This window comes from Macaca mulatta, chromosome 6 (genome assembly GCF_049350105.2).
Source record: "Macaca mulatta isolate MMU2019108-1 chromosome 6, T2T-MMU8v2.0, whole genome shotgun sequence".
NCBI classification, from domain to species: Eukaryota; Metazoa; Chordata; class Mammalia; order Primates; family Cercopithecidae; genus Macaca; species Macaca mulatta.
This window is the reverse complement of record NC_133411.1, coordinates 38,299,993-38,325,458: the sequence shown is the minus strand read 5'-3', so window position 1 is coordinate 38,325,458 and position 25,466 is coordinate 38,299,993. Positions and strand designations below refer to the sequence as shown.

Below are 25,466 nucleotides of genomic sequence, written 5' to 3'. Positions count from 1 at the left end.
TTTGAGATCAGCCTGGGCAACATTGTGAAACCCTGCCTCTACCAGACATACAAAAATTAGCCCGGCATGGTGACATGTACTTGAGATTCCCAGTCACTTGGGAGGCTGAGGCAGAAGGATTGCTTGAGCCGGGATGGCAGAGGTTGCAGTGAGATCACGCAATTACACTACAGCTTGGGTGACAGATCAAGACTGTCTCAAACAAAACAGAACAAAACAAAACCAAAACAACAACAAAAAAACCCCCAAAGCAAACAAAAAAAACTAGAGGAGGAAGTGGAGAGTGATATGAGTTGCATTCAGTAAAAGGGCCAGATGGTGTAAGCCATGTTAAGAAATCTTAATTTTATTTTAAGTATCATGGGAATCTGTTGGAGGGCTTTAAGCAAGAGTAGACATGAACAGATACACATGTATGTACAAGGCACACCTAGGTTAGAGTAATACTAGTTAAAATATAATTAGAAGTTTAATAAGGACGGCAACAAGTGGTCAGCAAATATAATCAGTCATAGAACCATGAGTTTTGAACTATGTGTTCAAACTCCTATGTTCTGTCAATGTTTCAGGATGCATATACATTTCATGTTAATTTTTCTAATCAGAATTTTTCTAGGGATTTGAATTGCTTATTTGGTGTGATATTTTAAAAAGTAGCGAAACTTTTTACTGTGTGAAAGTAGTAAAATTTTCAGAAAATTAAATTATTCAAGTTATTTTAATAGTATATTACCTTGCTAGTAGTGAATAAAAATAGGAAAAATTTAGCCAGTATCCTGGCTCCTTTGCTTATGCAAAATCAGACATCCAAGTGGTTGAAAACTTTTTTGGTTTTCCAGGTGTGTTTGTCAGAGAGCTAAAATGTTAGTTCTTGCTGTAGACATAGCCTGTGTAGGTCATGTGAGAAACTAACCATTTCAAGGAACAGAGAAGCTCATGAATACTATTTATGACTTTTACTTTGAGAGAATGAGTAAAAATCCCATCAACATATATTTTTAAATAACATTTCTTTTATCGTATTTTTAAGTTGCTTTATCAAGTTACTTCAATTAGGGAAAGGGACAGAAGGCCAGGGGGAATATTATCCTTTTGTATTAAATCACAGGCCGGATAGCAATCTTATTATTTAGTCAGAATTACTGAAAATCACACTTTTCTACTTCATAATCAACACTAATATTGACACTTAATATCCTTCATTGTTACCTCAACTTAGTTTTTTATTGCATAACACTGTGGGTAACACAAAATCGGATAAAATGTAGTCTCTGCCTTCTGCATTTCATAATCTAGTATGAGAAATAAGCATGTATTTCTTAGTATCCCACAGTAATAAACTACACATTGTGACCCATGTCACGGTAATAAATTGTACATTGTGTACCAATAGTATAGTAGATATAAATGTTTTTTGTATGTATTTGCGTATTACCTGACACAAAAGTTTCATTAAACAGTATTTACCTTTATTGTCTATACTTTCTATTCTGTTTTTTTCTCTCTTTTGTTTCATTTTAAAAATAATGCTGGCATTTGTTTCATGACCCACGAATGAGGCACATTTGTCAGTGTTAAAAGTGTTCTAGGGCATGTTGAGTATTACTTTAGCCCATTTTGTATGTATCTTCCTGGTGGTTTTTTGTAGAAAATACTGATTGAAGAGATAAATATACCTATGTAAGGAATCATGAGTTTGGATGTAATTGTAATAATCCATTTTTTAAAATTTACTCACAGAGCAGTCCTTTCGACTTATTCCTCTGCAACACTCTAAGGTGGCCAGCGTCGTTAGAGATCAAAATCTCTCTAATGTGTGGACAGTTGAATATGCACTTGAATTACTATTTATTGGTGGCCTGGTTCCAGAGGCTGTGTGGTTGGCATATAAACTTGGAGACTGGAAGACATCTGCTTCGATTGGTGTGGCTTTCCAGCTGTTCTGTAAACGTGATAGCAATTTCATGAGGTATGGAATTTTAGGCAATTTTAAGATATAGTATGATTGAACTATGTATTTTATATTTCTCTTTTTGCTGGTATTTACATTTTATGTGGAATCCTTAGTTCAGCATTGTTCAATGGAACATTCTTTAGTAATGGAAATGTGTTGTCCAGTATGGTAGCCACTCACCACAAGTAACTATTGAAATGCAGCTAGTGAGACCAAGGAATTAGATTTTCAATTTAATTTTAGTTAATTTAAATTTAAATAGCCACATGTAGTTAGTGGTTACTGTATTGAACAGTTCAGTGGCTTACTTATTTGTGTTAAAACTTTTATTAATAGCCAGGTGCGATGATTCGTGCCTGTGGTCCCAACTACTTGGAAGGCTGATGTGGGAAGATCACTTGAGCTCGGGAGGTCAAGGCCGCAGTAAGCTGTGATCATGTCATTACACCTTAGCCTGGGCAACAGAGTGAGATCCTGTCTAGAAACAAACAAAAACCATTTATTTAGTACACTTATGTGTTAGTAAAGTCCGTATTTAGGGTAGCAATTAGAAATAAGAATGGGGGAATATATTAGGATCATAATCGTGGAGGGTCTTAATACAATATTTCCTTGAATATATCTTTTTTACATGTATGATAGATAAAAAAGTAAATTCCATTATTTCTGAAACTTTCATGTTTAGTCCTTGATGTGTGAAACCTTTCCTTTTTTTCAAAATTTGGATTCATTTCCCTTAATTTAATGTCATTTCAGATCCGAGAAAAAGAGTCTGAATCTACCACTACATATGACTCCAGCACAGATTTTTCAGGAAAAATTGCAGTGTTTTTTAGGTCAACCAGCCTCTTTGGAAGCAAAAAATGAATTGGACTCACAATACAAACAGTTTACAGGTGTGTTATGTATGTATGGTCTGACTCGTGTCAGATTAATATAAACCTTATGATACCTTAAAAAGCTTATACATGTCTACAAATGTATTAATACTTTGAAATAAACTTATCAAAAATGAAAGCATGATATTTATTTTTATTTTATTATTACTATTTTTTGAGATGGAGTCTCACTCTGCCACCCAGGCAGGAGTGCAGTGGCGTGATCTTGGCTCACTGCAACCTCTGCCTCCCGGGTTCAAGCAATTCTCCTGCTTCAGCTTCCTGAGTAGCTGAGATTACAGGTGTGGACCACCACGTCTGGCTAATTTTTGTATTTTTAGTAGACACACGGTTTCACCATGTTGGCCAGGCTGGTCTCGAACTCCTGACCCCAGGTGATCTGCCCGCCTTGGCCTCCCAAAGTGTTGGGATTACAGGTGTTAGCCACTGCGCCCGGCCAAAAAATGAAAGTATGATATTTATACTTAACCATGGGAATACCCAAAACTGATGCCAGCTCACGATACAAGGGTTGATAACTGAAAGATTTTCTGATTTTCCATACATACCTTTTTTTTTTTTTTTTTTTTTAAATACTAAAGTAGCTTTCTTGATGCTGCAGTGTTACAGCTCTCTGACTCCTGCACAGCAAGGCCACCCCAGAGACTATGTTTGAGAGTAGCCTTCCTACATGCCTTTATACTAATTATATTTCGCTTCATTTATATCATTTTCTTTTGGAGCTGTAGAATCTCAAACCTGGAAGGGTACTTAGGAGTGATTTATTTCAACTCTCACCTAGTGCATAAATTATAGATTTTTTTTTTTATTTGAAAAGTTCAAAATGGTATTAATTAAAAATGATAGAATATTACATGTATTACATAGATTCACACAGGAATCCTATAAAATTTATCTGTTTTACCATTGGAGAAATTTAGATAAAAAGTAATTAAATCAGTCATTTAATGTCATATATTTAATGTAAAACCAGGACAACTGTGAGGCCCTTCTGTTTTTATTGGTGCTTTGCTCCAGTAAGGAGTGAAACTTCTAACTCTAGATTCCTAAAACTTACAATGTTTCTGTTTTGAGAGAACCTATAATACTTGGAAATCTGACTATAAACTTTTCTTTGATAATTTTCTGTGCAGTTCTTTTGTTTTAATTAATGAAAAGATGTTACTATTTGAAAGTTGGATTTTAAAGAAGGGACTAAGACATCCCCAGTCTGAACTATGAGTTTTGGCAATATGTTATTTTATTTATTTATTTATTATTATTATTATTATACTTTAAGTTCTAGGGTACATATGCATAACATGCAGGTTTGTTGCATATGTATACTTGTACCATGTTGGTGTGCTGCACCCATCAACTCGTCAGCACCCATCAACTCGTCATTTACATCAGGTATAACTCCAAATGCAATCCCTCCCCCCTCCCCGCTCCCCATGATAGGCCCCGGTGTGTGATGTTCCCCTTCCCGAGTCCAGGTGATCTCATTGTTCAGTTCCCACCTATGAGTGAGAACATGCGGTGTTTGGTTTTCTGTTCTTGTGATAGTTTGCTAAGAATGATGGTTTCCAGCTGCATCCATGTCCCTACAAAGGACACGAACTCATCCTTTTTTATGGCTGCATAGTATTCCATGGTGTATATGTGCCAGATTTTCTTAATCCAGTCTGTCACTGATAGACATTTGGGTTGATTCCAAGTCTTTGCTATTGTGAATAGTGCCGCAATAAACATACATGTGCATGTGTCTTTATAGCAGCATGATTTATAATCCTTTGGGTATATACCCAGTAATGGAATGGCTGGGTCATATGGTACATCTAGTTCTAGATCCTTGAGGAATCGCCATACTGTTTTCCATAATGGTTGAACTAGTTTACAATCCCACCAACAGTGTAAAAGTGTTCCTATTTCTCCACATCCTCTCCAGCACCTGTTGTTTCCTGACTTTTTACTGATCGCCATTCTAACTGGTGTGAGATGGTATCTCATTGTGGTTTTGATTTGCATTTCTCTGATGGCCAGTGATGATGAGCATTTTTTCATGTGTCTGTTGGCTGTATGAATGTCTTCTTTTGAGAAATGTCTGTTCATATCCTTTGCCCACTTTTTGATGGGGTTGTTTGTTTTTTTCTTTTAATTTGTTTGAGTTCTTTGTAGGTTCTGGATATTAGCCCTTTGTCAGATGAGCAGATTGCAAAAATTTTCTCCCATTCTGTAGGTTGCCTGTTCACTCTGATGGTAGTTTCTTTTGCTGTGCAGAAGCTCTTTAGTTTAATGAGATCCCATTTTGTCAATTTTGGCTTTTGCTGCCGTTGCTTTTGGTGTTTTAGACATGAAGTCTTTGCCCATGCCTATGTCCTGAATGGTACTACCTAGGTTTTCCTCTAGGGTTTTTATGGTATTAGGTCTAACATTTAAGTCTCTAATCCATCTTGAATTAATTTTCGTATAAGGAGTAAGGAAAGGATCCAGTTTCAGCTTTCTACTTATGGCTAGCCAATTTTCCCAGCACCATTTATTAAATAGGGAATCCTTTCCCCATTTCTTGTTTCTCTCAGGTTTGTCAAAGATCAGAGGGCTGTAGATGTGTGGTATTATTTCTGAGGACTCGGTTCTGTTCCATTGGTCTATATCTCTGTTTTGGTACCAGTACCATGCTGTTTTGGTTACTGTAGCCTTGTAGTATAGTTTGAAGTCAGGTAGCGTGATGCCTCCAGCTTTGTTCTTTTGACTTAGGATTGTCTTGGAGATGCGGGCTCTTTTTTGGTTCCATATGAACTTTAAAGCAGTTTTTTCCAATTCTGTGAAGAAACTCATTGGTAGCTTGATGGGGATGGCATTGAATCTATAAATAACCTTGGGCAGTATGGCCATTTTCACGATATTGATTCTTCCTATCCATGAGCATGGTATGTTCTTCCATTTGTTTGTGTCCTCTTTTATTTCACTGAGCAGTGGTTTGTAGTTCTCCTTGAAGAGGTCCTTTACATCCCTTGTAAGTTGGATTCCTAGGTATTTTATTCTCTTTGAAGCAATTGTGAATGGAAGTTCATTCATGATTTGGCTCTCTGTTTGTCTGTTACTGGTGTATAAGAATGCTTGTGATTTTTGCACATTAATTTTGTATCCTGAGACTTTGCTGAAGTTGCTTATCAGCTTAAGGAGATTTTGGGCTGAGACAATGGGGTTTTCTAAATATACAATCATGTCATCTGCAAAGAGGGACAATTTGACTTCTTCTTTTCCTAACTGAATACCCTTGATTTCTTTCTCTTGCCTGATTGCCCTAGCCAGAACTTCCAACACTATGTTGAATAGGAGTGGTGAGAGAGGGCATCCCTGTCTTGTGCCAGTTTTCAAAGGGAATTTTTCCAGTTTTTGCCCATTCAGTATGATATTGGCTGCGGGTTTGTCATAAATAGCTCTTATGATTTTGAGGTACGTTCCATCAATACTGAATTTGTTGAGCGTTTTTAGCATGAAGGGCTGTTGAATTTTGTAAAAGCCTTTTCTGCATCTATGAGATAACCATGTGGTTCTTGTCTTTGGTTCTGTTTATATGCTGGATTATGTTTATTGATTTGCAAATGTTGAACCAGCCTTGCATCCCAGGGATGAAGCCCACTCGATCATGGTGGATAAGCTTTTTGATGTGCTGCTGAATCCGGTTTGCCAGTATTTTATTGAGGATTTTTGCATCGATGTTCATCAGGGATATTGGTCTAAAATTCTGTTTTTTTGTTGTGTCTCTGCCAGGCTTTGGTATCAGGATGATGTTGGCCTCATAAAATGAGTTAGGGAGGATTCCCACTTTTTCTATTGATTGGAATAGTTTCAGAAGGAATGGTACCAGCTCCTCCTTGTACCTCTGGTAGAATTCAGCTGTGAATCCATCTGGTCCTGGACTTTTATTGGTTGGTAGGCTATTAATTATTGCCTCAATTTCAGAGCCTGCTATTGGTCTATTCAGGGATTCAACTTCTTCCTAGTTTAGTCTTGGAAGAGTGTAAGTGTCCAGGAAATTATCCATTTCTTCTAGATTTTCTAGTTTATTTGCGTAGAGGTGTTTATAGTATTCTCTGATGGTAGTTTGTATTTCTGTGGGGTCGGTGGTGATATCCCCTTTATCATTTTTTATTGCGTCTATTTGATTCTTCTCTCTTTTCTTCTTTATTAGTCTTGCTAGCGGTCTGTCAATTTTGTTGATCTTTTCAAAAAACCAACTCCTGGATTCATTGATTTTTTGGAGGGGTTTTGTGTCTCTATCTCCTTCAGTTCTGCTCTGATCTTAGTTATTTCTTGCCTTCTGCTAGCTTTTGAATGCGTTTGCTCTTGCTTCTCTAGTTCTTTTAACTGTGATGTTAGAGTGTCAATTTTAGATCTTTCCTGCTTTCTCTTGGCATTTCGTGCTATAAATTTCCCTCTACACACTGCTTTAAATGTGTCCCAGAGATTCTGGTATGTTGTATCTTTGTTCTCATTGGTTTCAAAGAACATCTTTATTTCTGCCTTCATTTCGTTATGTACCCAGTAGTCATTCAGGAGTGGGTTGTTCAGTTTCCATGTAGTTAGGCGGTTTTGATTGAGTTTCTTAGTCCTGAGTTCTAGTTTGATTGCACTGTGGTCTGAGAGACAGTTTGTTATAATTTCTGTTCTTGTACATTTGCTGAGGAGTGCTTTACTTCCAATTATGTGGTCAATTTTGGAATAAGTGCGATGTGGTGCTGAGAAGAATGTATATTCTGTTGATTTGGGGTGGAGAGTTCTCTAGATGTCTATTAGGTCTGCTTGCTGCAGAGATGAGTTCAATTCCTGGATATCCTTGTTAACTTTCTGTTTCGTTGATCTGTCTAATGTTGACAGTGGAGTGTTGAAGTCTCCCATTATTATTGTATGGGAGTCTAAGTCTCTTTATAAGTCTCTAAGGACTTGCTTGATGAATCTGGGTGCTCCTGTATTGGGTGCATATATATTTAGGATAGTTAGCTCTTCCTGTTGAATTGATCCCTTTACCATTATGTAATGGCCTTCTTTGTCTCTTTTGATCTTTGATGGTTTAAAGTCTGTTTTATCAGAGACTAGGATTGCAACCCCTGCTTTTTTTTTGTTCTCCATTTGCTTGGTAAATCTTCCTCCATCCCTTTATTTTGAGCCTATGTATGTCTCTGCATGTGAGATGGGTCTCCTGAATACAGCAGACTGATGGGTCTTGACCCTTTATCCAGTTTGCCAGTCTGTGTCTTTTAATTGGAGCATTTAGTCCATTTACATTTAAGGTTAATATTGTTATGTGTGAACTTGATCCTGCCATTATGATATTAACTGGTTATTTTGCTCGTTAGTTGATGCGGTTTCTTCCTAGCCTCGATGGTCTTTACATTTTGGCATGTTTTTGCAATGGCTGGTACCGGTTGTTCCTTTCCATGTTTAGTGCTTCCTTCAGGGTCTCTTGTAAGGCAGGCCTAGTGGTGACAAAATCTCTAAGCATTTGCTTATCTGTAAAGGATTTTATTTCTCCTTCACTTATGAAACTTAGTTTGGCTGGATATGAAATTCTGGGTTGAAAATTCTTTTCTTTAAGAATGTTGAATATTGGCCCCCACTCTCTTCTGGCTTATAGAGTTTCTGCCGAGAGATCTGCTGTTAGTCTGATGGGCTTCCCTTTGTGGGTAACCCGACCTTTCTCTCTGGCTGCCCTTAAGATTTTTTCCTTCATTTCAACTTTGGTGAATCTGGCAATTTTGTGTCTTGGAGTTGCTCTTCTCGAGGAGTATCTTTGTGGTGTTCTCTTTATTTCCTGAATTTGAATGTTGGCCTGCCCTACTAGGTTGGGGAAGTTCTCCTGGATGATATCCTGAAGAGTGTTTTCCAACTTGGTTCCATTTTCCCCCTCACTTTCAGGCACCCCAATCAGACGTAGATTTGGTCTTTTTACATAATCCCATACTTCTTGCAGGCTTTGTTCATTTCTTTTTCTTCTTTTTTATTTTGGTTTCTCTTCTCGCTTCATTTCGTTCATTTGATCCTCAATCGCTGATACTCTTTTTTTTTTTTTTTTTTTTTTTGAGACGGAGTCTCGCTCTGTCGCCCAGGCTGGAGTGCAGTGGCCGGATCTCAGCTCACTGCAAGCTCCGCCTCCCGGGTTCACGCCATTCTCCTGCCTCAGCCTCCCGAGTAGCTGGGACTACAGGCGCCCGCCACCTCACCCGGCTAGTTTTTTTTTTTTGTATTTTGTAGTAGAGACGGGGTTTCACCGTGTTAGCCAGGATGGTCTTGATCTCCTGACCTCGTGATCCGCCCGTCTCGGCCTCCCAAAGTGCTGGGATTACAGGCTTGAGCCACCGCGCCCGGCCAATTGCTGATACTCTTTCTTCCAGTTGATCGAGTCGGTTACTGAAGCTTGTGCATTTGTCACGTATTTCTCGTGTCATGGTTTTCATCTCTTTCATTTCGTTTATGACCTTCTCTGCATTAATTACTCTAGCTATCAATTCTTCCACTTTGTTTCCAAGATTTTTAGTTTCTTTGCGCTGGGTACCTAATTCCTCCTTTAGCTCTGAGAAGTTTGATGGACTGAAGACTTCTTCTCTCATCTCGTCAATGTCATTCTCCGTCCAGCTTTGATCCGTTGCTGGCGATGAACTGCGCTCCTTTGCCAGGGGAGATGCGCTCTTATTTTTTGAATTTCCAGCTTTTCTGCCCTGCTTTTTCCCCATCTTTGTGCTTTTATCTGCCTCTGGTCCTTGATGATGGTGACGTACTGATGGGGTTTTGGTGTGGGTGTCCTTCCTGTTTGATAGTTTTCCTTCTAACAGTCAGGGCCCTCAGCTATAGGTCTGTTGGAGATTGCTTGAGATCCACTCCAGACCCTGTTTGCCTGGGTATCAGCCGCAGAGGCTGCAGAAGATAGAATATTGCTGAACAGCGAGTGTACCTGTCTGATTCTTGCTTTGGAAGCTTCCTCTCAGGGGTGTACTCCACCCTGTGAGGTGTGGGGTGTCAGACTGTCCCTAGTGGGGGATGTCTCCCAGTTAGGCTACTCAGGGGTCAGGGACACACTTGAGCAGGGAGTCTGTCCCTTCTCAGATCTCAACCTCCGTGTTGGGAGATCTACTGCTCTCTTCAAAGCTGTCAGACAGAGTCGTTTGCGTCTGCAGAGGTTTCTGCTGCTTTTGTTGTTGTTTAGCTGTGCCCTGTCCCCAGAGGTGGAGTCTACAGAGACAGGCAGGTTTCCTTGAGGTGCCGTGAGCTCCACCCAGTTCGAGCTTCCCAGCAGCTTTGTTTACCTACTTAAGCCTCAGCAATGGTGGGCGCCCCTCCCCCAGCCTGGCTGCTGCCTTGCGGTTAGATCGCAGACTGCTGTGCTAGCAATGAGGGAGGCTCCGTGGGCGTGGGACCCTCCCGGCCAGGTGTGGGATATAATCTCCTGGTGTGCCCGTTTGCTTTAAGCGCAGTATTGGGGTGGGAGTTACCCAATTTTCCAGGTGTTGTGTGTCTCAGTTCCCCTGGCTAGGAAAAGGGATTCCCTTCCCCCTTGCGCTTCCCAGGTGAGGTGATGCCTCGCCCTGCTTCAGCTCTCGCTGGTTGGGCTGCAGCAGCTGACCAGCACCGATTGTCCGGCACTCCCTAATGAGATGAACCCAGTACCTCAGTTGAAAATGCAGAAATCACCGGTCTTCTGTGTCGCTCGCGCTGGGAGTTGGAGACTGGAGCTGTTCCTATTCAGCCATCTTGCTCCGCCCCTCTATATGTTGTTTTAAATGATCTGAAAACTCTTCCACAATAAATACATAGATTTAATGTGTTTCTAGATAAAATACAAAAAATACCACTTAAAGGCCAGGCTTTAAAGAAAGTAAGGGGAATTGCCAGAGGTCAGAAACAAAAAGCAAATAAAAACTCAAAGCGTTCCATTTCTTTCTCTTTAGCTGCTCTTGAATGAATTCCATTCCATTAAAGAGAAATAGAAACAGGCCCATTCAAATATCTGTACATGAAGCCAGGCTCAGTGGCTCACGCCTGTAATCTCAATGCTTTGGGAGGCTAAGGCCAGTAGATCACTTGAGCCCAGGAGTTCGAGACCAGCTTGGGCAATATGACAAAACCCTGTCTCTACAGAAAATACAAAAATTAGCCAGGCATGATGGTACACGCCTGTAGTTCCCAGCTACTTGGGAAGCTAACTAAGGTGGGAGAATCACTTGAGCCTAGGAGGTCAAGTCTGCAGTGAGCCATGATTGTGTCACTGCACTCCAACCTGGGTGACATAGTGAGATCCTTGTGTCAAAAAATGAAACAAAACAAATATCCATACATGAATGTTTATAGCAACTTTTTCATAATAGCCAAAATTTGGAAACACCTCAAATGTTTGTCAACTGGTGGATGGATAAGCAAATTCAAATATATCTTTGAAATGGAGTAACAAATAATGAAGAGGAACAAATTACTGATAACATGTGACAACATAGATGAATCACAGAACCGTCATGGTAAGAAGTCCTGAAAGAAGTCAGAAACGAAGACTACATACCGTATGATTCCATTTCTGTGGCATTCTATAAAAAACAAAACTATAGGAGCAGAAAACAGATCGGGGTTGCCTGAGAGTAAAAGGGGAATTGACTACAAAGAAGCATAAGATAACTTTTTGGAGTGATGGAAATGTTATTACAAGCCAGTATAGATTTGTTTAATTTTATTGAACTGTATACTTTAAAAAGGATGAATATAGAATGTAAATTATGTCTCAACCTGATTTGAAACCAAAAACTTCAATAGATGGTTAAAGTTACTAGACCAATTTAGGAGCAGATTTGTGAACTGGAAAAGATGAATCTGAGCTATATTTATGTATCTATATATCTATAAAATATATAAAGAAATAAAGATAAATATATACAAAATAGATAGGGACATAGATTTGAAAAATATGAAAGAGAAGCTTTGTAGAACACACAGAACAGAAAGACAACGTATATTTAATTGAAATCCCAGTATGTCCACACCAAATGCTGGATAGTGGCTACCTAAGTTAAATATAGCAAAAATGTTCCTATCAGACAAGGATGAGAAGTCAGCACATAAGTGTTTGACATACTCTATACTTTCATATATTCTGTATTTTACAGTATGCTTAAAATATGTCATAGTAGAAAAATCCCTGAGTTTCCAGTCCTACCACCACATCTCCCTGCATTTTGCCTTCTGGGACATGCCCACATATGTATAGATATTCGCATAGTTGAAGCCATAATATATGCATGACTATTTTGTGTTTTCCTGTTTCTTTTATAAGTCATTTTTATTAACTTATTGTTACAAAAGTACTATCATGTACTATTAAGAAAAGGAAAAATGGCCAGGCACGGTTGCTCATGCCTGTAATCCCAGGACTTTGGGAGGCTGGATGGATCACCTGAGATCAGGGGTTCGAGACCAGCCTGGCCAACATGGTGAAACCTCATCTCTACTAAAAATACGAAAGTTAGCCTGCATGGTGGGTGCCTGTAATCACAGCTACTCAGGAGGCTTAGGTGGGAGAATTGGTAGAACCTGGGAGGCAGAGGTTGCAGTGAACCGAGATCCTGCCACTGCACTTCACACTCCAGCCTGGGTGACAGAGTGACTCCAGCCTGGGTGACAGAGTGAGACTCCATCTCAAAAAAATAAATAAATAAATAAAAGGAAAAAGTTACTCTCACATAATCATGTATATTATTTTGGTGTCTTTCTTGACATTCTTTTCCCATTAATATTTTTCAATTATTTTTGACTCAGAACTACATCCTAAGAATATTTTTATTGTATAGTTGTTTCTATAATATCTTGTATAAAAATGTCTCATGTTCTTATCTATAAAGTAACAAGATAGTTTGTAATTTCTGTCTGTAAGTTTGGATGTTTGTATGTCAACCAATATGTTCATTCTTGACAATGAATGTTTTTAGATTTGAAATTTTTTGCTACAAAATGGATAAGAAGTTTAATACAAACTTTAACTATTTTACCAAATTTTTGTATTTAATAGATCCCATTGAAGAGGAAGATGCAAATCTGCTATTTGGTTCAGTACAAGAAGTACTGAAAGCATCAGTTATGGCTGATGCAGATATTCTTTCGGAGACATTTCAACTTCTGATAGACTCTGCCAAGGACTTCAGTAAAAGACTGTGGGGCTTAGTGCCATTTGGCTTGTATCTTCCAGCTCCTCCCTTGTACTGTCCCCAGCCAGCTATTCTTAGTGAAGTAAGCTTATAGCATTAACTTTTTCATTAATTTAAAGTTGATTTTGTCGAGTTTTTAAAATAATTAACTTGATAATAATCATCAGGTTAAAAATTCAAGCTCTAAAGACAAACTTAGATCCCAGCTTTGCTGTTCACTAATTGTATAATCTTAGGGAGTGTACCAAACTACTGTTTAAGTTTCCTTATCTGTAAAATGCAGATGATAATACTACCTCTCATGGCATTTTTGTGAGGATTGAGATATCCTGTAAAATCTGCTAGCTCAGGACCTGGGACATATAGTAATTATTCAATAAATGTTAAAATTATTGTAACAATAGGGTGGGTGTGGTGGCTTATGCCTGTGATCCCAGCACTTTGGGAGGCAGAGGCAGGCAGATCACCTGAGGTCTGGAGTTTGAGACCAGCCTGACCAACATGGAGAAGCCCCGTCTCTACTAATTAGCCAGGCATGATGGTACACGCCTGTAGTTCCCAGCTACTTGGGAAGCTAACTAAGGTGGGAGAATCACTTGAGCCTAGGATTTTGTATTTTAAATACAAAATTAACTGGATGTGGTGGCGCATGCCTGTAAACTCAGCTACTTGGGAGGCTGAGGCAGGAGAATCGCTTGAACCCAGGAGTCAGAGGCTGCGGTGAGCTGAGATTATGCCATTGCACTCCAGCCTGGGCAACAAGAACGAAACTCCGTCTCAAAAAAATTATTTTAACAATATAGCACAATCTTAATATCCAGACTTTTAAAAATTAGGCATTTGTTTAGGGTAACAAATGAAATAATGAGTGTCAGAATTAGAAGCCATACATTATTTCAGTCTCTTATTTATCTCTTTGTGTTTGCCTTTTTTGAAAGACTCGGCTGGGCATAGTGGCTCATACCTGTAATCCCAGAACTTGGGAGGCCAAGGCGGGAAGATTGCTTGAGTCAAGGAGTTTGAGACCAGCCTAGGCAACATGGTGAAACCCTGTCTCTATAAAATATACAAAAATTAGCTGGGCATCATGGCACGCACCTGTAGTCTCAGCTACTCAGTAGGCTGAGGTGGGAGGATGACTTGAGCCCAGGAGGCCGAGGTTGCAGTGAGTTGAAATCGCACCACTGCACTCCAGCCTGGGTGACAGAGCAAAACTCTCTCTCAAAAAAGAAAAGAAAGAACTTATTTTTGACTTTGGTTTAAAAGGTTTTTTTTTTTTTTTTTTTTTTTTTCCTGCACTATTCAATTGATAGTTCTATATTATAAATACTATATTCCTCTCAGAAACTTTTTCTCTGCTCTTATTAAAAAATCATCACATTATAATTAGCTGGTTTTAAGATTTAAAATGTTATTGTAAATTACATTTAGATTTTTAAGTATTTGATTAACACTTTGAAGTAGTTCTGGGTATTATTTTTTTACTACCTCCTGTTTCAATATTGGCAACTTCTACCTCTAGTTTTTAATTTCTCATTTGTTCTGTTTGGTTATATTTCAATAGTCTAAAACATTTTACTTGTTGATTTTACAAATGGAAGGAATAAAAAGTCCATGGCATTTCTCAATAATTCATCTTTCCTCTTGCATCTGAGTCTTTAGTAATTGGTTTAGAAATGTGAAATGACATTTAAAGTTTTTTGGATAGTCTATGCAGATAATAGTTCGAGTAGTTTGAGTGGTTACTATCTTTAGTAGTGCTTCATTTTACTCTTTTTTATTAAAGCAATTCTCCTTGGTAAGATTTCTTCTAAATGTCACTATTTATCAGTTAGAACCCCTTGTGTTGCAAGTAATAGAACACTTGGTCAAAATGGTTTAAACAATAAAGGCATTTATTGGCTCACATAATGAAGAAGCCTAGTGGTAGGGCAGGTTTCTGATTTAGTTATGTTACCAAAGACTTGGGCTCTGTCTTTCGCTCTAGTTTGTTTTTTGAGGTGTCATCTTCACCTGAAGACTAGCTCCCCTTGTGGGAGCAGGATGGCCGCTAACGGCTTCTAACGATGCCTTGTCCATGTCCATGGGCACAGGGATTGAGACAAAGAAAAGTGGCAAAATTATTTCTGTCCCAGCATTCCAAGCAGGAGGATTGAGATTCACTCTTATTGAGACTGGCTTAGGTCACATGCCTGTCCTTCAAACAGTCACTCTGGCTAGGCTTAACACAGGGTACTGCTTGGCCCGTGAATAGAGCCTTCTTTGAGGTGGGATGAGCTTTCCCTCAATCGTATGAGCCGTGTAGGAGATGGGCAGATACTCAAAAACTGAGTACTGTAAAGAAGTGGGCAGGGAAGAAGGATGTTGGGGAAGCAGATGTTTACAATGCTCACATTATCTCATTATCTGGGAAAATAATCTTTAGCTACTGGTTTGAATAGCATTTATTCAACAAACATTTATTGGTTCCTACTATGTATCAGACTTGAGTGCATACACTGTGGCCATACGTAGACAAATGGCAAGGCCCTTCCTTCCTCTTGGGAGTTCTGAGTACAGTGAGATACAGGTATAAATTGATATGTAATTAATTGGTGAAAGCTACAGTAGAAGTGTGAACAAAGTGCTCTTGTAGCACAGAGGGATGGGCTTCACAGAGGAAGTGACATTGAAATATAAGTAGGATTCTTCTCAGCAGAGGAAGAGAAAAGGGATTCTGCTTAGATGGACCTCTCTAACATTCCACCAATGGAGTCTGGAGTGGCGGGCTTTAACTGTTCTAGGGTAAGACTGGGAACAAGGGTCAGCTTATCCCTTTACGTTGAGGGGAGATAAACTTTTCTTGATTCTAGAAATAGCCATAGTTGAAATCTCAGAGCCTGTGCCTCAGAATTTCCTTTATAAATCTCCAGGAACATTCTAGTTTGAGAAGCAGTGAGCATCATTAGCCTATCATTTTTTTTTTCTTTTTTTTGAGACAGGGTGCTACTGTGTGGCCCAGGTTTGAGTACAGTGATGCAATCTTGGCTCACTTCAGCCTTCAACTCCTGAGCTTAAGCAATCCTCCTGCTTCGGCCTTCCAAAGTGCTGGAATTACAGACGTGAGCCACTGTGCCCAGCCTCATCAGCCTATCTTTATTTTTACTTTACCATTCTAAATTTTCTCATTACTGGCCACTAAAATGGATTGTTTTATTTTCCTCAGGAAGATGGTGATGATCTTCTTTTAAAAGCTGAAAAAAATAATCGCCAGAAGGTATCTGGAATCCTTCAGCGTGTTCTCCTGCTTTTCCGGGCAGCTCGATGTTCTTTTCCTGTGGCACAGTGGTATATCTTGCAGTTGAGGTGGGCAAGAAAAGTCATGCAGAAGGTATGGAAATATCTTAAGTCATTTACGTGCTGTGTTAACTGAAATATACTAATATTTATATTATTGTTTTTATAATTGTTACATTTTCCCAAGGAGTCGTGCCCTATAAATCCATAAATTTCAGGTTTATTCATAAACAAACTAAACAGACCAGATTCTTCCTGTTGAAAGGTAAGGACTCTGAACTGGGTCTGTAGCTTAGCTCCACCCTGTCTGGCAAAAGATAGTGTAATCTAGTCCGTGAATTCCAGGGAATTACAGTTACTTTTTTCCAACTCCCCCATCATTTCATTAAAGATTGAAACTCAGTCCAGGGCTTTCTTCCAGTTTTCCTTGAGGTGTTGTCTGCGTTCTTTGGGGGCTTCTGTGGGTTCAGAGAATGGAAAGTTATAGTTCATTCTCGTCTGTTTCCATCCAGTAGCCTCCACTAGTCAGGGTCTCCCCCTTGCTATTTTCTGAGATGTGCAATTCAGTTTGATTCCCAGGTGTTCATCCCCTCCTATACTGACTTTAGCTGAGCTGTCACTTCATTCTTATCAGATTTCCAGCCAGCTAGGACACCTGGTAGGTCTCTTTATCCAGCTCTAAGTCCTTTATATGCCTGCTGTTTCTCTCGAAAATGTGGAAATAAATTTCATCATCTCCAAATGTGTTTAATTCAGCCTAAAAACAATATAATTATTTTTAGTAGGAACCTTTGGAGAGACTTTGAGAAGTTATCTAAAAGTATTTTTGAAAATTACCCTTTTTTAGAGAAAAAGAAAGTTTGTGAAATTTGGATATAGTTTCTATAAAAATATAAATTAAAACTGTACTCATTTTATATTTTGGCATCACAATGGAAACTGAAAGTAGATAGTGGTTGGTTGCCAGGGGTTAGGGAGAGGAGGAAGTGGACAGTGACTGCTTTTGTTTTTCTTTTTGGGGTGATGAAAATGACCTGGAATTGGCCAGGTGTGGTGGCTCACACCTGTAATCCCAGCACTTTGGGAGCCCGAGGCGGGTGGATCACAAGGTCGAGAGATCAAGACCATCCTGGCCCATATGGTGAAACCCTGTCTCTACTAAAAATACAAAAATTAGCCAGGTGTGGTGGTGGGCATCTGTAATCCCAGCTACTTGGGAGGCTGAGGCAGGAGAATCGCTTGAACTAGGGAGGCAGAGGTTGCAGTGAGCCGAGATCGTGCCACTGCACTCCAGCCCTGGTGACCAGAGTGAGACTCTGTCTCAAAAAAAAAAAAGAGGGCCGGGTGTGGTGGCTCATGCCTGTAATCCCAGCGCTTTGGGAGGCCGAGGTGAGTGGATCACAGGTCAGGAGATTGAGACCATCCTGGCTAGCGTGGTGAAACCCCGTCTCTACTAAAAATACAAAAAATTAGCTGGGTGTGGTGGTGGGCACCTGTAGTCCCAGCTACTCGGGAGGCTGAGGCAGGAGAATGGCGTGAACCCAGGAGGCGGAGCTTGCAGTGCCACCGCACTCTAGCCTGGGTGGCAGAGCGAGACTCTGTCTCAAAAAAAAAAAAAAGAAAATGACCTGGAATTAGACAGTGTTGATGGTTGCCTAACTTTGTGAGTATACTAAAAACCACTAATTGTACACTTTTAAAAGATGACTTTGATGTTATGTGAGTTATAGCTCAATTAAAAAATGGTGCTGAAACAAAGATTCTGAACCATATTACTTTTCTCCCTAACAAATTAACACAAATTTAGCAGCTTAAAATAGCACCCATTTAATATCCCACAGGTTCTGTGCATCAGAACCACCACAGGGTGGTTCAGCTAGGTCTCTGCTTAGAGTCTCACAAGGCCAATCAAGGTGGCAGCGGGGCTACATTCCTTTCTAGAGGTGCTAGGGGAACATCTGTTTCCAGGCGCATTCAGATTGTTTGAGAATTCAGTTGCATGTGGCTGTAGAACTGAGGTCCCCCATTTCTTTGCTGGCTCATGCTCGCTCTCTCTCTCTCTCTACCTCTTAGTACCATCCTGGTAGTAAATGCCATTAATGTATTTGACAAGAAGTCTGTCATTAGCATGCTTCCCTAGAGATTTGATTAGATTGTGTCTTTCTGGAAGTGACTAGCAGGAGAAAATCAATTGCAAGCCTTCTGTTAATGCTTCTTTCCCAGGTTTAAGTCTCTTAGAGCCCTTTCCTGAAACGTGGAAATAAATTTTATCATCTCCAAATATATTTAAATCAGACTGTTATCTGTAGAAGCTCCCTCTCTTTTTATTCTTGATTAAAAAAAAAAAAAAAAACTAGGTAATTTTTCCTGCACCATATTCTACATTTATCTGATCATTTCTTCATTTAATGTCGTTTACCTTGTTTCTCTTTCTTTTTTTTCCCCCCTGTAACCCGGTCATTAATCTGTGCTCATTGAGGCAGAGAGGTTTAAATAGATTGAGGTTCAAATTTTCTTTTTTTTTTTTTTCTTTTTTGAGACAGCATCTCACTCTGTTGCCCAGGCTGGGTGCAGTGGCATGGTCTTGGCTCACTGCAACCTCCGGCCCCCGGGTTTAAGCAATTCTCCTGCCTCAGCCTCCTGAGTAACTGGGACTACAGGCGCCTGCCACCTCGCCCAACTAATTTTTGTGTTTTTAGTAGAGATGAGGTTTCACCATGTTGGCTGGGCTGGTCTCAAACTTCTGACCTCAAGTGATCTGCCCACCTCAGCCTCCCTAAAGTGCTGGGATTACAGGCATGATCCACCGCACTTCGCCACAAATTTTTTTAGAAATGAATCTTTCATAAGTATTGTGCGCTTCTCTGTTGCACGTGGCACATGTGTTTGCTTATTTTACTTTTAGGGATGGGGAGATAGAGTTTGGATCATGTCACACCCTCTATCACGTATCCCCATCAACCCATCAGCTTTTTACTCTGTTAGTGTTTACTAATGATCCTTGCCTAGAGTCATTATTAGGGGTTGCCAAATGGTGTCTTTCTAATTCTGCCATTTATAGATTAGTTTTGTTAAAAGTTATGTATGTAGGCATAAACTTTTTGTATTTGTTTTAGTTACTGTACACAGCTTTATTTGGGATAAGGTTAAGATTCTTATATTTCTTTATTTTCTTTGCTATGCCAGTGAGGAAAGCCAGGGACAAATAGCATTAAATTCTTCTTATACAGGCAAAATTGTGACAAGAGCGTGCAAATGATTTACTTAGAACCTTTTTTTTTTTTTTTTTGAGATAACAAGCTAGTGACTTTCCTGAATTAAATTTGTAAGTTTCTGAAAATGTAGCTGATTTCATGTGCTGTGTTTTCCGTGTGGTTCATCTTACCTGCCTGATTCTTTTATAGTTTCTTTAAAAGTGATTTATAGTGCTGGTAATTAACATATTTGCTTATTCTTTACTTTTAGATTCGAATGAAAGGATCCCTTCCTTCACTGAGTCCTTTTCCTCAGTCATTACTTAATTACTGTAAAGGAGGTATCGTATTCTTTAGACCTGGAGCAGCTGGAGACCATAAACTTGATGAAGTTTCCATTAGAGCAATAGGTTTGTCCAAATGAACTACTTGCTTAGACATTAGGCCTAAGTATGAATAATGGTATGAATTTTTCATTTGATTTGGGAAAGTATTGACTCTTCAAAGTACAGTATGCTCTATGATATTTTACTTTGTGTTCACAAGTAAATATTGTACTTTAACAGCTATGTGTATACATATATGATATATATGATAGTAAGTCAGAAATTTATTATATAAACAAACTGTGATACCTGTTACCTTATGTCATGCTTCATTATTAAACTAAATTTTTTTGTTTGTTTTGGTTTTGTTTGTTTTTTGAGATAGAGTCTTGCGCTGTTGCCCAGGCTGGAGTGCAGTGGCACGATCTTGGCTCACTGCAAGCTCCGCCTCCCAGGTTCACGCCATTCTCCTGCCTCAGCCTTCCGAGTAGCTGGGACTACAGGTGCCCGTCACCACGCCCGGCTAATTTTTTGTATTTTTAGTAGAGGTGGGGTTTCACTGTGTTAGCTAGGATGGTCTTGATCTCCTGACCTCGTGATCTGCCCACCTCGGCCTCCCAAAGTGCTGGGATTACAGGTGTGAGCCACCGTGCCCGGCCTTTTTTTTTTTTAAAAAAAAAAAACAGAATCTGGCTCTGTTGCCCGGACTGGAGTGCAGTGGTATGATCTCAACTCACTGCAACACACCTCCTGGGCTCAACCCATCCTCCTGCCTCAGCCTCCTGAGTAGCTGGGATGACAAGTGCACACCACCACGCCCAGCTAATTTTTGTATTTTTAATAGAGGCAGGGTTTTGCCATGTTGCCCAGGCTGATCTTGAATTCTTCAGCTCAAGCAGTCTACCTGCCTTGGCCTCCCAAAGTGTTGGGATTGCAGGCATGGGTCATTGTGCCTGACCTAAATTAATTTCTTAATTCATGGTCTATGTCCAGTTATTTGTGTAACAAGTTTAAAAAGAAGTAAAACTTTAGATATCATTTCACTCTTTTCTCCTTAATCATTCCTTAATCCTAATCAGTTCTATTTATATTAAGCCCTGATCTTATCTTTAGACTTTGATTAAAATGTTTACTTTAAAGCCGGGCACAGTGGTGTAATCCCAGGTACTTGGGAGGCTGAGGTGGGAGGTTGCTTGAGCCTGGGAGTTTGAGGCTCTTGTGTGCAATGATTGTACCTGTGAATAGCCACTGCACTCCAGCCTGGGCAACATAGTGAGACCCTGTCCCGAAAAAAAAAAAAAAAGTTTATTCTTTTTTTTTTTTTTTGACATGGAGTCTAGCTCTGTCGCCCAGGCTGGAGTGCAGTGGCGCGATCTCCACTCACTGCAAGCTCTGCCTCCCGGGTTCACGCCATTCTCCTGCCTCAGCCTCCCGAGTAGCTGAGACTACAGGCGCCCGCCACCATGACCGGCAATTTTTTTGTATTTTTTTAGTAGAGATGGAATTTCACCATGTTAGCCAGGATGGTCTTGATCTCCTGACCTTGTGATCCGCCCACCTCAGCCTCCCAAAGTACTGGGATTATAGGCGTGAGTGAAAAAAAAGTTTATTCTTAACTCACTCACCCTTAGTATAATCTTACATGTCCTGGGGCTCAGATTGTCTGTTTTTCCAACTGAAATGGCATTGAAATGCTTCTTGATTGCTTCTCTCACCTGTCATGAGCTTAGTTTCATAGACTCTTCATTCACCGTTACAAAAGAGCCAGGCAGGTGTCATTTGGAAAAGTATATACAATCTCATTTCATTTCTTAAAAATCCAGGTCTGTAAGAAGTGAGTTAAATTCACAACAATCCCAGTTAAAAGATATTTGCTCATAAATAGGGACATAGTCCTTTGAAGTGACTTAAAGATTTGAACATATATTTTTAATATTTTCATTTTGATCCTGAATTTTATTTAATTATTCTTTTGTTTGATTTGGTCTCTTGATCGTTGAGAAGTGATTCGTCTAGATTAAAAAGGTTCCTTTCGGGCTGGGGGCGGGGGCTCACGCCTGTAATCCCAGCACTTTTGGAGGACAAGTCGGTCGGATCACAACATCAGGAGTTCGAGACCAGCCTGGCCAGCATGGTAAAACCCTGTCTCTACTAAAAGATAAAAAAAATTAGCCAGACGTGGTGGTGTGTACCTGTAATCCTAGCTAATTGGGAAGCTGAGGCAGGAGAATCACTTGAACCTGGGAGATGGAGGTTGAAGTGAGCCAAGATTGCACCATTGCGCTCCAGCCTGGGCAACAGGACGAGACTCCGTCTCAAAAAAAAAAAAAAAGATTCCTTTCTGGCCAGGTGCAGTGGCTTATGCCTGTAATCTCAGTACTTTGGGAGGCCAAGGCAGGAGGATTCCTTGTGTCCAGGATTTCTAGGCTGCAGTGAGCTATGATCTTGCTACTGATTTCCAGCCTGGGCGGCAGAGCGAGACCCTGTTTCTTTTAAAAAAAAAAAAAAAAAAAAAAGGCTGGGCGCTGTGGCTCAAGCCTGTAATCCCAGCACTTTGGGAGGCCAAGACGGGCAGATCATGAGGTCAGGAGATCGAGACCATCCTGGCTAACACGGTGAAACCCCGTCTCTACTAAAAAATACAAAAAACTAGCCGGGCGAGGTGGCAGGCACCTGTAGTCCCAGCTACTCGGGAGGCTGAGGCAGGAGAATGGTGTAAACCTGGGAGGCAGAGCTTGCAGTCAGCTGAGATCTGGCCATTGCACTCCAGCCTGGGCGACAGAGCAAGACTCCGTCTCAAAAAAAAAAAAAAATTAAATTAAATTAAAAAATAAAAAATAAAACGAGGTTTGTTGCCTAGTTTGTTACCTAAAATAGTAGATTTTAACTTTGAATTTTATTATTTATTTTTGAGATGGAGTCTCATTCTGTCACTCCACCTGGAGTGCAGTGGCATAATCTCGGCTCACTGTAACCTCCACCTCCTGCGTTCAAGTGATTCAGCCTTCCGAGTACCTGGGGCTACAGATGCCCGCTCCTGCGCCTGGCTGATTTTTGTATTTTTAGTAGACATGGGGTTTTGCCATGTTGACTAGGCCAGTCTTGAACTCCTGACCTCAGGTAATCCACCTGCCTCAGCCTCCGAAAGTGCTGGGATTACAGGTGTGAGCTACCATGCCTGGCCCAGGATTTCACACTGTTTTGAAGATTTTTTTTTATTACGGAAAATTTAAACCAAAGTAGAGATTTATAAGCACTCGAGTACCTCTCACCCACTTACAACAATTGTCAATGCCTCAAAGAAGATCTGAGTATATCATAAGTATGATAAGTAGTTCAGTATATGTAGTGAACAGATGAGGTTTTGTTGTTGTTGTTGTTGTTGTTGTTGTTGTTGTTGTTGTTTGAGACGGAATCTTGCTCTGTCGCCCAGGCTGGAGTTCAATGGCATGGCACAATCTCAGCTCACCACAACCTCTGCCTCTGGGTTCAAGCAGTTCTCCTGGCTCAGTCTCCTGAGTAGTTGGGGTTACAGATGCGGGCCACCACACCCAGCTAATTTTTGTATTTTTTAGTAGGGTGGAGTTTCACCATGTTGGTCAGGCTGGTCTTGAATTCCTGACCTCGTGATCCGCCCGCCTCGGACTCCAAAAGTGCTGGGATTACAGGCATGAGCCACCGTGCCTGGCCCAGATGAGGTAGTTTTTAAAACCATAATTCTATTATCATGACTGACAAAACGGACAATAAATCTTTAATATCATATATAGTCAGGCCTGCTTAGTGATAGGGATATGTCCTAAGAAATGTGTCATTAGACAATTTTGTTGTGTGATCATAGGGTATACTTAGACAAAAATAGCCTAGTACACACTGAGGCTATGTGATATGGCCTTCTGCTTCTAGGCTGCAAACCTGTACAAAAGGATTGCTTGAGCCTAGGAGTTCAAGGCTATTGTGTGCAATGATTGAACCTGTGAATAGCCACTGCACTCCAGCCTAGGCAACATAGTGAGACCCTGTCTCTAAAAAGAAGTGTTGCCATATTGAATACTGCAGTACTGAATACAGAATGTGACTACACTGAATACTGTAGGCAGTTTTAACACAATGGTAAGTATTTATATATATAAACATATCTAAACATTGAAAAGGTATAGTAAAAATACAGTATAAAAGATTTTAAAAAAGGCCGGGCGCGGTGGCTCAAGCCTGTAATCCCAGCACTTTGGGAGGCCGAGACGGGCGGATCACGAGGTCAGGAGATCGAGACCATCCTGGCGAACACGGTGAAACCCCGTCTCTACTAAAAAAATACAAAAAACTAGCCGGGCGAGGTGGCGGCGCCTGTAGTCCCAGCTACTCGGGAGGCTGAGGCAGGAGAATGGCGTGAACCCGGGAGGCGGAGCTTGCAGCGAGCTGAGATCCGGCCACTGCACTCCAGCCCGGGCAACAGAGCCAGACTCCGTCTCAAAAAAAAAAAAAAAAAAAAAAAAAAAAAGATTTTAAAAAATGGTAAGTGTGGGGCACTTACCATGAATGGAGCTTACAGGACTGGAAGTTTTTGCCCCAGGGGAGTCACTGAGTGGGTGGCGAGTTGATTTGAAGGCCTCGGACATTACTATACACTACTGTAGACTTTATAAACACTGTACACTTAGGCTATCCTATATTTATTAAAAGTATTTTTTCCTCCATAATAAATTAACCATAGCTTATTGTAATGTTTTTATTTTATGAACTTAAAAAAATTAAAACCTTTTTGACTCTTGTAATCACACTTGGCTTAAGAGACATACAGTGGCATAATCATAGCTCACTGCAACCTCAAAGTCCTGAGCTCAAAGGATTCTCCAACCTCAGCCCCTGAGTACTGGGACTACAGGCATGAGCCACTGTACCAGCTAATTTATTTTTTAGTTTTTGTAGAGATGGAGTCTCTGTTACCCAGACTGGAGTGCAGTGGTGCCATCTTGGCTCACTGCAGCCTCTGCCTCCTGGGTTCAGGCATTTTTCCTGCCTCAGCCTCCTGAGTAGCTGGCACAACAGGCGTGTACCACCATACCTGATTAATTTTTGTATTTTTAGTAGAGATGGAGTTTCACCACATTGCCCAGGCTGGTCTTGCCCTCCTGAGCTCAAGCAATCCGCCTGCATCTGCCTCCCAAAGTGCTGGGTTTACAGGTGTGAGCAACTGCGCCTGGCCTAATTTTTTTTATTTATAAAATGGAGACATGGTCTTACTATGTTGCCCAGGCTGGTCTCAAACTCCTGGCCTCAATCGATCCTCCCACCTCAGCTTGCCAGAGTGCTAGGATTACAGGTGTGAGCTACTGCGCTTGGCCAAGATTTTTTCTATTGAAAAATTTGAAGTTTATTTTTTACTCTTTAAATTTTTTTTTTTCTTTAAACTAAGACACAACATATACATTAGTCTAGGCCTACATAGGGTCAGGATCATCAATATCTCTGTCCTTCACCTCCTGTTCTCCTGAAAGGTCTTCAGGGGCAATACCATGCTTGGAGCTGTCATCTCTTACAACAATGCCTTCTTCTGGAATAACTCCTGAAGGACCTGCCTGAGGCTGTTTTACAGTTATTTTTTTTTAATAAGTAGGAGTATACTCTAAAATAACGATAAAAAACGTGGT

General features: G+C 40.3%; 1 protein-coding gene across 5 annotated transcripts in view; it reads left to right on the top strand.

Annotated features, from left to right (window-relative positions):
• CPLANE1 (ciliogenesis and planar polarity effector complex subunit 1) overlaps nucleotides 1-25,466 on the top strand; it is a 162,996-nt gene that overhangs the window by 44,798 nt on the left and 92,732 nt on the right. For all 5 annotated transcript variants that reach the window (XR_003730286.2, XM_015139879.3, XM_015139883.3 and 2 more), the window contains exons 17-21: nucleotides 1,741-1,969; nucleotides 2,711-2,850; nucleotides 12,884-13,101; nucleotides 16,225-16,389; nucleotides 19,761-19,899. Coding sequence is in view for 4 of the 5 variants with exons in the window: in XM_015139879.3 (XP_014995365.2) it covers nucleotides 1,741-1,969; nucleotides 2,711-2,850; nucleotides 12,884-13,101; nucleotides 16,225-16,389; nucleotides 19,761-19,899 (891 nt within the window). In the remaining variant the exon portion in view is untranslated. The remainder of the gene's footprint in view (nucleotides 1-1,740; nucleotides 1,970-2,710; nucleotides 2,851-12,883; nucleotides 13,102-16,224; nucleotides 16,390-19,760; nucleotides 19,900-25,466) is intronic.